Here is a 12,197-nt window from a genome sequence, read left to right as displayed (position 1 = left end):
CTGTCCCTCTGCAAGTGTGGTCAGAGCAACGGTCCCTTTATCCCCAGATCTGTCCCCAAATCTGTCACTCTGCAGGCAGAACACAAGTGACAACCCCTCCATCCCCAAATCTGTCCCTCGGCAGGCAGACCTGAGAGCCCTTGGACTGGGGGGATGTTGATGGGGTGAGCAGGGCAGACACTGAGGTGTCTCCATGACTCAGGGCCTCCTGCCACCTCCCGTGCCTCAGTTTCCCTATGGTGCTGTGGGAACCATATGCCGTAAGGGGGACAATGTCCCCCTCCAGGTCAATTTGGGGGGCAGCCCCCCATAGGGACACCTGTGGGTGCCACTGCCTGGTCCTGCACTGGGTGTGGGTGCCTGGCATTGGTGGGGGTCCCCGATATGGGTCCCAAATGTCAGCATGGGTCCTGGCCTTGTGCCCAGTGTGAGTGCACGTGTGGCTGGGGCACGTGGTCCCGGGGATGGATGCCCACAACAGGTGTGTTTCCCCGGTGGGGGTGCCTGTTTCCAGTGTGGGTCTCCAATGCAAGGCACTCATGTGTGTCCCCAGTGTGTGTCCCTGGTGTGGGTGCTTGGCCCTGGTGTGCGTGCCCAGTCCCGGTACAGGCCTCTGGTGCAGATATCTGGTCCCTATGTGTCCCCACTGCAGATGCCTAGTCCTCTATGTGTCCCCAGTGTGTGTGCCCAGCCCCCTGTGCATGTCTCTGGTGAAGATGCCAAATCCCTGGTGCATGTCCCTGGTGTGGATGGTCGGCCCCAGTGTGGGTGGCCAGTCCTGGTACAGGTCCCTGGTGCGTGTGGCCAGTCCCCTGTGTGTCCCCAGTGCAGATGTCCAACCCCTGGTGCATGTCCTTGGTACGGCTGCCCAGTCCCCTGTGCCTGTCCCCAGTGTGGATGCCCAGTCCCCCATGTATGTCCCCAGTGCATGTGCCCGGCCATGGTGTGTTGTCCTTGGTGTGGGTCCCTGGTCCTGATGTGTGTCCCCAGTGCAGATGCCCAGTCCCCGGTGTGTGTCCCCAGTGTGGATGCCCAGTCCCCTATGTATCCCCGGTGCCAGTGCCCAGTCCCTGGTGCATGTCCCCAGTGCAGATGCCCAGTTCTCTACGTGTCACCGGTGCGGATGCCCAGTCCCCTACAAGTCCCCGGTGCATGTGTCCAGTCCCCTGCATGTCCCCAGTGCAGACACCCAGTCCCCTACGTATCCCCAGTGCATGTGCCCGGTCCTCTACGTGTCCCTAGTGCGGATGCCCAGTCCCCTACGTGTCCCCAGTGCGTGTGCCCAGTCCCCTACGTGTCCCCGGTGCGGGTGCCCGGTCCCGGTGCGTGTCCCCGGTGCGGGTGCCCGCGCGGCCGTGCGCGCCGCCGCCGGTGCCCGTGCTGCCTGGCGCTGCCGGAGCGCTGCTGCTGCTGCCGCCGCCCGGCCCCGCGCCCGCCGCCGCCGCTGCTCCCGGTGCGGCTGCGGGTCCCGCTGCGGCTGTGGCTGCCGGAGGTAGCGGCGGGGGGCGCGGGCGATCCGGGCGGCGGCCATGGCGGGGCGGGGGGTGCCGGCTCCGGGACCGTATACGGGGGGGGGGACCGTGCACCGGGGGGGAGCGTGCACCGAGGGCTGCCGTGCAGCGGGGGCGCGGGGGGCTGCCGAGTACCGGGGATATCGTGCACCGGGAGGACCGTGCACCGGGGGCCGGGCCTGGCCTTGTCGCCCCCTCAGAGCCGCCGGGCCCCGGGGCGGGGGCGCTCACAGGGGCTTGTCCCCATCGCACGGTCCCGGGGGGGGCCGGGGTTGGGGTGAGGGTCCCCCCGGCCCCGGAGGTGCTCGGGGTCACGGCGGCTGCTGGGTGAGCGGGAGGGTGCATACGCGTGTGGAGGTGTGAGGGTGCACGGCTGCACGCCTGGGTGTGCGTGTGTGTGTCCCTGGCGGGGGGGGTGTTGTTATGCTGCTGGCGGTCCCCGTGTCTGTCCGTCTGTTTCAGTCCCACTGTCTGTGTCACCGTCTGTGTGTGTGCCAGCGCGTGTGCCCGTGCGTGCGTCTCCGTGTCAGTGTGTCTGTGTGTGCCTGGCCATGTCCATGCGTCTGTCTGCCTACGGCGGCTGTGCAACAAACCCCCCTACTCCAGCCCCCCACGCATTGCCATGGGGCTGGGGGCTGCTGTGGGTGGCCGAGAGGCTGTGCTGGGGAGCGGGGGGCCGGGGTGGGCAGCCCGGGATCTCCCCCTGCCCGACGCCTGCAGTGCAGATCATAAATCAGTGGCGGCTGGAGCGGGCTCGAGGGGCCGCAGGCTCCCTGGCACCCAGACTGCCTGGGCAGGGAGCAGTGGGGCTCCCTGGCCTTGTGGGGTCCCTGCCAGCTCCCCCGGGCTGTGAGCAGGGTTGACTGTCCCCCCGTCCCCCTTGTCCCCCTTGTCACGTTGGAGGCCAGCAGCCGGGCAGGGCTGGCAGGCAGCCCATGCTGCCAGGGCTGCGGGCACAACGGCCTTGCTGCCTGTCGGCTCCATGGGGACGATAGGGACAGTCCCCCAGCTGCCACCCAAGCGGCAATACTCAGGGTGACCAGCGCTGTGGCCCTGTTTTACAGGTGACATCTCTGTCATTTGCCACCGGGACAGTTGTGGAGCCACTGAGGATGTAGTCTGAGTGGCGGGACGCAAGGAGGAAGAGGACAAGGAGGTGTCTTGGGGACAGCACCGTGCTTGTGTGTCCCCAGCACCATCCGCATCCACCCTTCAGCTGACACAGCCCAGGGGCTTCCCGGTGGCTTTTTGGAGCCTGAGCCAGCGCCGCGGCGAGGAGAAAGGGCCGAGGAAGCCGTGCCAGGTGATGGATGGCCCCACCCCGGTGCGGCAGTCCCGGAGGAGCAGGACGGGGTGGCTGGGGCACGGTGGGGACCTGGCTGGCAGCACTTGCCCCTGCAGAGCCCCACAGCGTTTGCTCCGCTGAGCTCCGACCCAGCAGGAACGGGGGGGAGCATTCGGAGGGGCTCCGGGTGATCCCCGCACGGGGCTGAGCCGCTGTCCCCCAGCATGGCACGGCAGGGCGCAGGGGCCATGCTGGCCTCCGGTGGCCTGGGCTTCCCCCCACAAAACCTGGCCCGGGTGGTGGTGTGGGAGTGGCTGAACGAGCACGGGCGCTGGCGGCCCTATTCGGCCGCCGTCTGCCACCACATCGAGAACGTGCTGAAGGAGGATGCCCGTGGCAGCGTGGTGCTGGGGCAGGTCGACGTCCAGCTGGCACCGTACATCATCGATCTCCAGTCCATGCATCAGTTCCGGCAGGACACGGGTAAGGGCTGGCGCTGAGCCGGGAACACCATCCAACCATCCACCCATCCGTCCTTCCATCCATCCTTCCATTCACCCATCCCTCATCCTTCCATCCTTCAATCACTCCATCCCTCCTTCCATTCATCCATCCATCCATCCATCCATCCATCCATCCATCCATCCACCCACCCCGATGTGTAGCTCTCTATCTTCCTGTTCTTCCATTCATCCATCTGTCCATCTGTCCATTCATCTGTGCATCTATCTCACTGCACATCTGTTTGCCTGTTGTTCCGTCCTTCCATCAATCCACTATCTATCTGTCCCTCCATCCTTCCATCCCTCCCAATTTCTCTCTACTTGTCTGTTACTTCATTCCTGCATCTGTCCATCCATCCATCCATCCATCCATCCATCCATCCATCCGTCCATCCATCCATTCCTCCATCCATCCCTCCATCTGCCCTTCCATCTGTCCCTCCATCCCATTCCACACCTCCTCCCCTCTATCCATCTGTCCCTTCCATTCCTTCTCTTCTCCCCCCGCCCTGTTTGGCTCTGCTCTCCCTCCACCATGGACCCCAGCCCTGGAGGGATGTGTCCCAAAGTCCATCCATCCCCCCTCCCTCCCCATGGGGTTCTGTGGTGGGAGCTGTGTCTCACTGGCCACCCATTTGCCCCACAAAGAGACTCCATCTAGGGTCCCCAAGGAACAGGGGAGGCCCCAGTGTGTGCACTGGGAGCTGTGGTGGGCACTGGGCTGGCTGCAGCCGCGGTGGTCGGTGCCTGCCGTGCTGCGGCACACATCCAGGCCACGTGTCCTCGGGGGAAATCAAAGCCGGTCCCATGCCGCCACCGAGCCCAGCCCCGTTAAATGTGTCCCCGTCATGGTGTGACCCATTAAACTGGCACGTGCCAGCTGTGCCACGGGGGACTTGCCAGTTCGGGTGCCATCCTGGCCACCCCTGCCTCTCTGTCTGCTGGGAAGTGCGGCACTGCCGATGGCAGGGGACCTGCCACACACTGGGTGACACCCCTGGACTTGCTGGGGACACACAGGAGCCACCCCAGAGTAGGACCGCCACGTCCGTGCCCCCCTACCCGGCCACCAGTGCCACCATTCCCAGTCACCAGTGATGGGAAATGATCCTGCGTGGGGATGTGGCTCCTGTGATGGGCTGGGGACTGAGATGGGGACTGAGCCAGGGACCTGCCACCCTTCTGCCATCAAACCTGTCTCTGCATCGGCCTGCAGCCAGTCACAGGCTTGGCAAGGGGCAACTTGGCACCCACATCCCTGAGTCAGCACGGCCACGGCCACCGGCACGACCCTACCGGGCAGTGGCTGCGCTGACTCAGGGCTGCGGGTGCCACCGGGACACCCTGGCTGTCCCCATGCCAGCTCCTGCCAGCTTTGGCCAGGACCTGTCCTCTGGCAGCAGGGACCTGCCATGGTCTTGGTGCTGGGTGCTCCTGGGGGACACGTGCCCTGGTGGGGGACACAGCTGGGTTTGGGGGTGACATATCTCTGCTGGGAGCAAAACGGCTGTTCCTGGGACCTTGCTGTCCCCAGGGATGTCACCGGAGGGGACGTGGCCATCTGTTTGGTCCCATCCCATAGATCATCTTCAGAATCGTTATCTCTATGTGTCCCATCCCTGTATCTGCCTCCATCCATCATCTCTGCCCTGTGGCCTGGGGACAGCTGGGTTTGGAGGATGCTAGATGTCTCTGGGGTCCCACTGTGCTAGGGAACATGAGGGTCACCTGTGATGAGGGTGCTCCTGGTGCCCGCTGTGGCCTGGGGACACAGGGATGGTGGGCAGGCGGCTGGGGGTGACGAGGGACTTGGCCTGTGCCATACCCGGGGAGTGAGAAACCTGAGCCAAAACAGCAATGTGTGAAATGAGGTGACCCCATTCTGAGAAGTGGGGACGCACGTCCCCTCCTTTTGGCCCTGGGGGTGCTGTCTCAGGCCCACAGCTCCAGCGTGGCTGGTGGAGGGGATGGGGGCTGTAGGGCTGGGGGCAGTTTGTGGCCCTTGGCAACCCAGAGCTGTGTGTGGGGTGTCCTCCCCTCCTCCTCCTATGCTCTGTGGCAGTGGCATGGGGCTGTGAGGGGGCAAAGGGATGCAGGATGGGGCTGTGAGGGGGCAGGGGGATGTGGGATGGGGATGTGAGCGGGCAGGGGGATGCGGGATGCAGCTGTGAAGTGGCAGCAGGGCACAGGATGCAGTTGCAAGGACCAGAGGGATGCGGGATGCAGGTGCAAGGACCAGAGGGATGCAGGATGCAGTTGCAAGGACCAGAGGGATGCGGGATGCAGATGCGAGGCCTGGCGGGTGCAGGATGTGGATGAGAATGGGATGCGGGATGTGGGCAGCTGGCCGGGGGACACAGACATGAGCAGGCAGGGATGTGAGCACAAGCAGAGCACAGGGTGAGCAGGCCGTGGGCAGGAGCAGGCAGCGGGGTGTGGATAGGAACCCGCGGTGGGGCTGGGGATGAGGGGCAGCAGGGCCGAGTGGTTCTGGGGGGTGAGCAGCTCCTCTGCCTCCCCCGCTTCCCGCGGGGCCGCCGGCAGAGCTGCCTCAGCACCAGCCAGCAGCTGGGGCCGAGCTCTGCTGCCTGTGATGATTAATGACCATTATTAGCGTCGTTAATCGGGCTGGGCAAACGGTGCTGACGAGGGGATAGAAAAGCACTGCGCTGCAGGGGCACTGCAAGGACCACAGCTCAAGGGGGGGCTGCAATGCCTCCCCACTCAGGGCTTCAGAGGGGGCTGTAGCATCCAGCTTGGTCACAAAGAAGCATGAGGGGTCAGGATTTGGCCGTGCACGGGGCACAACGCCTGGCTCCCGTGACTGTCAGCGCCAGCCAGAACTGCAGCAGCTGTCAGGAAACCCTCCTGACCTGGAAATGTCCCTCCCGCCCCAGGGATGGTGTGGGGACCCCAGGCAGGGGGTGGAGATGGGCCTGGAGCTGAGTGATGGAAAAAGGTGCTGGGGGCCGAGCAGCCTCGTCCTTCCCACGGCAGCTGGGGCTGTGAACCCAGGGCTGTGATCCCGGCTGGTGGCCAAGCCGCCACCGCTGCCGGAGGATTGTTGAGCCGCACGAGTCCCCGGGGAGGCGCAGGCCTGCAGACACAATCGATCGATTCATCGCACGCTGTGTCTGCGGCTGCCCAGCACAGGGAGGGGGGTGCCGATGTTGGGGACTGATGGCCGTCACCCCTCCTGCACCACAGGGTGCTTTGGGGAGGGTGGGAACAGCTGCTTGCACCCCGAAGTGCCTCTGCACCCCCATCCCTGAGGGGTGGATATTGCATCTGTCACAGTGGATCACAGATGGTTTGTGCTGAAGGGACCTTCACAGCTTCCCCAGTGCCCCCCCTGCCATGAGCAGGAACATCTTCACCAGCTCAGGTTGCTCAGAGCCCCGTCCAGCCTGGCCTAGGATGTCTCCAGGGATGGTTCATCCACATCTCTGGCCAACCTGGGCCAGGTTCTCACCACCCTCAGTGTGAAAATACAAGCTGGGAAAAAGGACATGCACACCTACATGCAGTCATGAGTGTCTCTGCTGGCACCCTGGGGTGCTGGACCCCGTGGGTGCTCAGCCCCCTGTCTCCCCAGGGACCATGCGCCCCGTCCGGAGGAACTTCTACGACCCATCCTCAGCCCCAGGGAAGGGCATCGTGTGGGAGTGGGAGAACGACAACAGCTCCTGGACGCCCTACGACATGGACATCTGCATCACCATCCAGAACGCCTACGAGAAGCAGCACCCCTGGCTGGACCTCTCCTCCCTGGGCTTCTGCTACCTCATCTACTTCAGCAGCATGTCCCAAATGAACCGGCAAACCCAGCGCAAGCGCCGGCTCCGGCGCCGCATGGACCTGGCGTATCCCCTCACCATGGGCTCCATCCCCAAATCGCAGTCGTGGCCGGTGGGGACCAGCACAGGGACACCCTGCTCCTGTCCCCAGTGCCTGCTGGTCAACAGCACCCGTGCCGCCTCCAACGCCATCCTGGCGTCCCAGCGCCGAAAGCTCTACCCGGGGGCTGTGCGCCAGAGCAGCACCTTTGCCGGGGCGGCGCTGTGGCCGGTGGGGACAGGGACGGTGGCGGTGGCGGGTGGCACAGCCAAGGGCGAGGGGCTGCGGGTGTCCAGCGGGGCATTCGCCCCCAACCAGAGTGTCCCTGGCACGGCGCCGCTGCCTGGGCTCAACAACCTCAACCGCCCCGGCACGCAGCGGGGGGGTGGACTGAGCACCCGTGCCACCGTCCCCCCAGGGTAAGCTGGCTGGGGGTATGGCCAGGGGAAGAGGACAGCGGTGGTGTCACCAGGGTGGTGGGCGCACAGAGCCGGGGGAAAAAGGGAGGTGGAGGTGCCTTGTCTCCTGCTGTCGCCTTGCACAAGCAGCCACAGCCCTTCCCAGTGCTGTGTCACCTCCAGCCCCAGACGCCTCACCCTGGGGATGTGGCGGCAGGGGGGACATCCTCAGCAGCTGGCTTGTCCTGGAGGGGCTGCGGTGATTTGTGCAGCGTGGCATGCTGTGCCGTGCCAGCCGGAGGAGATGCAGTGCCTGCTCCCAGGGGACCTGTGTCCCCACTGGCCAGCATGGAGTGTGTGACACCAGCTCATGGCATGTCTCTGGCTGTGTCCCCTACATGGATGGGAATAACTCGCCGAGGGGATGTGGGTGGCTGAGCAGACGCCCAGTGGGGTGAGCAGTGGGTGTCGCTGTTCTGGCACCCAGGTCCCCTCGATGGGTCACCCTGGTGTCCTCTAGGGCTCTCTGCACCAGGCTAGCACTGGCTGGAAAGCCCCAGTGCTGCTCACTCAGCCCAGATCCAGCTCCGGGGTGCTCAATTGGGGCTGCCCTGGAGGGGACCGAGCTATCCCATGGGACAGCCTGTCCCATCCTTCCCAGCTCTGTGCCAGGGGGCAGGATCCGACCCTGGTTTGGTGGGTGCAGGGGAGGCAGGTTTGCTGAGCCCCCGGACAGTCCCAGCACGTTTCCTTCCCCTGCTGACGTGCTGCTTTCGCTTCCGTGTGCCGGGCGCTGGGCCAAGCCGTCCCTGTCCCAATCACTGTCCCTGTCCCCATCCCGGCACGCAGGCCCCATCCTGCACATCCCCATGGACAGGTAGGAGGGGACCAGGGAAGTGCTGGGTGGGTTGGGGGGACCCTCCACCACTGTCTCCACCTTGGCGTGGGTTCAGGCAGCTTTGGGTGTGGGAAGGAGACACCCATAGCCCCGGCTCATGAGGGGCTGAGTGGTGCCGAGCTCATCACCGCGATGGATGTGTGCATGGGGGGGGCTTTGGGGTCGGGGAGGGGATGACACGGCTGGCGGGGGCTGCTGTCCAGATTGCCAAGCTGGGGCAACCCCCCAGGGCAGGAGAGCGCTCGGGCACTGTGCAGGGCTCCCCTGTGGGGTCTGCGTCTTTGTCCTCCGTCTCAGTGTGTGCCCCTTTCCTTCCATCCATATGTCCGGCTGTCCATCCATCCTTTCTTCCATCTATTCATCCATCCATCCATCCATCCATCCATCCATCCATCCATCCATCCATCTATTCTTGCTTTCCATCCATCCATCCGTCATCCATCCAACCATCCATCCACCCATTGACTTGCCTGAACGCACATCTGTCCATCCCCCCGTCCCTCCCCCCCTGCCCCCACTCATCTCTCCTTCTTTCCCTCTGTCCACCCCACCCGTGGGCACAGCCACGTCCCTACCTGTACATACAAACCTCCAGCTCCCACCCACATCTGCCTGCAGAGCCAGCTGCACCCCCAGCCTTGCACGCGTGGGTGCACACCCAGCACTGTGCACACATGGGTGCACACACCCAGCGGCTTGCACACACTGCTGCACACACATGTGCACACCTTGTGGTAGCTGCACACGTACATGGGAGATTCCCTGGGTCAGCGGGCACAAGCAGGCAGGGGGACACTGTGCCATCACCCTGAGGGTCTTGGTGCTGGCAGCCCTGGAGGGTGGGCATCCCCTGGGGGAGTAGAAGTGATGGCCAGGGTGATGGGTGAGATGACAAGGCACAGGGGCAGTCCCTGTGGGGGATGCAGGACAAAGGACATGGCTGTCAGGACATCCCGCTGGGGCACCCACCCTGGGTGAAGGAGGACAAGGTGTTCCCAGCACCATTGGGTCCCCAGGGATGGACACATGGTACTGGGTGACAGCCCCATGAGACAGGACAGGAACCCCCATGGCTGCTAAGGGGACATCCTGCCCCGTGTCCCATGAGGAGGACCCTGCCCTGGGGACATGCCATGCACAGGGGGGACAGTGCCAGCCTTGCCATCCCCACTGAGCCCCTTCCCATCTCTGCACAGGGTCCCGGCCCTCCCAGTCAAGAACCTGAATGGCACCGGCCCTGTCCATCCTGCCCTCGCAGGTAAGGGGGTGACACTGGGTGTCACCACCAGGTGACATCGTGGGGCTGAGGGGCTGGAGGGGCAAGGCACAGTGCTGGGGCACGGCCAGGAGGTGGGAATGGATGGACAGACTTTGGATAGACAGACAGCACCTCTCCCCCGGCACAGGGATGACAGGCATCCTGATGTGCGCTGCTGGGCTGCCCGTCTGCCTGACCCGCGCCCCCAAGCCCATCCTGCACCCGCCGCCTGTCAGCAAGAGCGACATCAAACCTGTGCCCGGTGTCAATGGCATCTGCAGGAAAACCAAGAAGAAGCATCTCAAAAAGAGTAAGGACCCACTCGTGGCCCTGTGTGTGCCCTTGGCCATGCTGGAGGGGAAACTGAGGCACAGTTGCTGCTGCCACTCATGGGGGTGGGACTCCCAAGGGATTTGCCTGAGTGTTTTGGGGTGATGCCCACTGCTCCTCTGTACCATGTGCTGGTACCTCCTCCTCCTTGTGCTGTCCCCATCCTGGTGGTGGGGCTGGCAGGGGTTTGGGGACACCGTTGACAGGCTCTGATGGCGTCACCCTCTCTGCCTGCGGCAGGCAAGGCCCCTGAGGACGTGGTGCGACGCTACATCCAGAAGGTGAAGAACCCCCCGGATGAGGTGAGTGTGGGCTCAGGGGCTGCTGGAGGTTCATGGGGCTCTGGGGATGGGCAGAGAGCTGGGGTGATGTCCCCATCCCACCCTGTGCCCCCCAGGACTGCACCATCTGCATGGAGCGGCTGGTCACCTCCTCCGGCTACGAGGGCGTCCTCAGCCAGCGCAGCATCAAGCCGGAGCTGGTGGGCAAGCTGGGCAAGTGCGGGCACATGTACCACCTGCTCTGCCTCCTGGCCATGTACAACAATGGCAACAAGGTCAGCTGGGACCCCCATGGGGACACTGTCCCCGTGGTCACGCGTCCCCTGGGTGGGTGCTAGGGGGCTGGGTGCTGTCCCTGATGTCCCCCTGGTGCCGGTGCAGGATGGCAGCCTGCAGTGCCCCACCTGTAAGGCCATTTATGGGGAGAAGACGGGGACGCAGCCCCCTGGGAAGATGGAGTTTCACCTCATCCCCCATTCCTTGCCTGGCTACACCGACTCCAAAACCATCCGGATTGTCTACGACATCCCCACCGGTATCCAGGTGAGAAACCTGCGCCTGCCACCCCAGGAACCCCATGCTGGGGTGGGTGTCCCCACCCTGTGCCACCTGCTGACCCTGCTGTCCTCCCACCCAGGGCCCGGAGCACCCCAATCCTGGCAAGAAGTTCACGGCACGAGGCTTCCCGCGGCACTGCTACCTGCCCGACAATGAGAAGGGCAGGAAGGTGAGTGTGCCTGGTGGCACTGGGGTGGGGTGGGGTGGGGTGGGATGGGATGGGAAAAGAAATGATGGGATGGGATGGGAACAGAGGAGAGGAGAAGAAGAAGAAGAAGAGAAAGAAGAAGAAAGGGAGGGGAGGGGAGAGGAGGGGAGGGGAGGGGAGGGGAGGGGAGGGGAAGGGAGGGGAGGGGAGGGGAGGGGAGGGGAGGGGAGGGGAGGGGAGGGGAGGGGAGGGGAGGGGAGGAGAAGGAGAGGAGAAGGAGAGGAGAAGGAGAGGAGAAGGAGAGGAGAAGGAGAGGAGAAGGAGAGGAGGATAGATGGGATGAGATGGGGTGGGATGAGAAAGACATAGCAATGCTGGGGTGGGGCTGGGATGTACCACAGGGAATGGTGTCACGATACAGGCACCGTGCCAGGGCTGAACCCCTACCCTGGGGTGCTGGGGGCTGTGCCGTGCCAGGCGGGAGGAGGGCTGGGGGTGCAGGGTGGGTGAGCAATGGCCGTGTCTGCCCGCCGCAGGTGCTGAAGCTGCTGATCGTGGCCTGGGACCGGCGGCTCATCTTCACCATCGGCACGTCCAACACCACGGGGGAGTCAGACACAGTGGTGTGGAACGAGATCCACCACAAGACCGAGTTCGGGTCCAACCTGACGGGCCACGGCTACCCTGACCCCAACTACCTGGACAACGTCCTGGCTGAGCTGCTGGCCCAGGGTGTCTCCGAGGCCACCCTGAAGGACTGAGGCAAGGGTGAGGGGCTCCCCACCGCCCTCTCGCCCCCGCGTCCCCTCCTGTGCCAACGCCGCCCGCGCCGCTTCGCTGCCGATGCTGCAGCCCTGCCGGGTGGGCTTCTCCCCCATCCTGGGCCACCCGGTGCCACTCGCCACGTGTCCCTGTGTCCCCCCCCCCACTGCCCCAGTTTACCCTGCTCCCGTGGCAATAGCATCGTGGGCTGGTGCTTTTCTTTTTCTACCCGTGGCCTCTTTGCGCATCAGCCGCCTGTGCCACCCGCCGCTGCCCCACGGAGCCGCGTACAGCTGGTGCCATGTGTACATCTCTGTGTTACAGAATACACCCCGCACCGGGCCAGTGTCCTTGTGTCCCTACTCGGCTCCCTGCACCTTCTGCTTTCCTGGGGTGCTGGGTGGCATCGCCCCAGGATCGGCCCCAAG

General features: G+C 64.6%; 1 protein-coding gene across 1 annotated transcript; it reads left to right on the top strand.

The window, feature by feature from the left end:
* Positions 1-1,337: 1,337 nt before the first annotated feature.
* On the top strand, positions 1,338-12,117 carry DTX1 (deltex E3 ubiquitin ligase 1). Its single transcript, XM_065033871.1, has 10 exons — positions 1,338-1,492; positions 2,576-3,279; positions 6,895-7,555; positions 9,629-9,690; positions 9,839-10,000; positions 10,261-10,322; positions 10,418-10,576; positions 10,683-10,844; positions 10,939-11,028; positions 11,544-12,117. Exons 2-10 carry the CDS (start codon positions 3,021-3,023, stop codon positions 11,766-11,768), a joined length of 1,842 nt encoding a protein of 613 aa, XP_064889943.1. The 5' UTR covers positions 1,338-1,492; positions 2,576-3,020; the 3' UTR covers positions 11,769-12,117.
* Positions 12,118-12,197: the final 80 nt, after the last annotated feature.

The sequence above is a fragment of the Columba livia genome, chromosome 17 (genome assembly GCF_036013475.1).
Source record: "Columba livia isolate bColLiv1 breed racing homer chromosome 17, bColLiv1.pat.W.v2, whole genome shotgun sequence".
In the NCBI taxonomy this organism is placed as follows: Eukaryota; Metazoa; Chordata; class Aves; order Columbiformes; family Columbidae; genus Columba; species Columba livia.
Note: the sequence above shows the minus strand (reverse complement) of the source record. Positions and strands in the feature narration are given on the sequence as shown.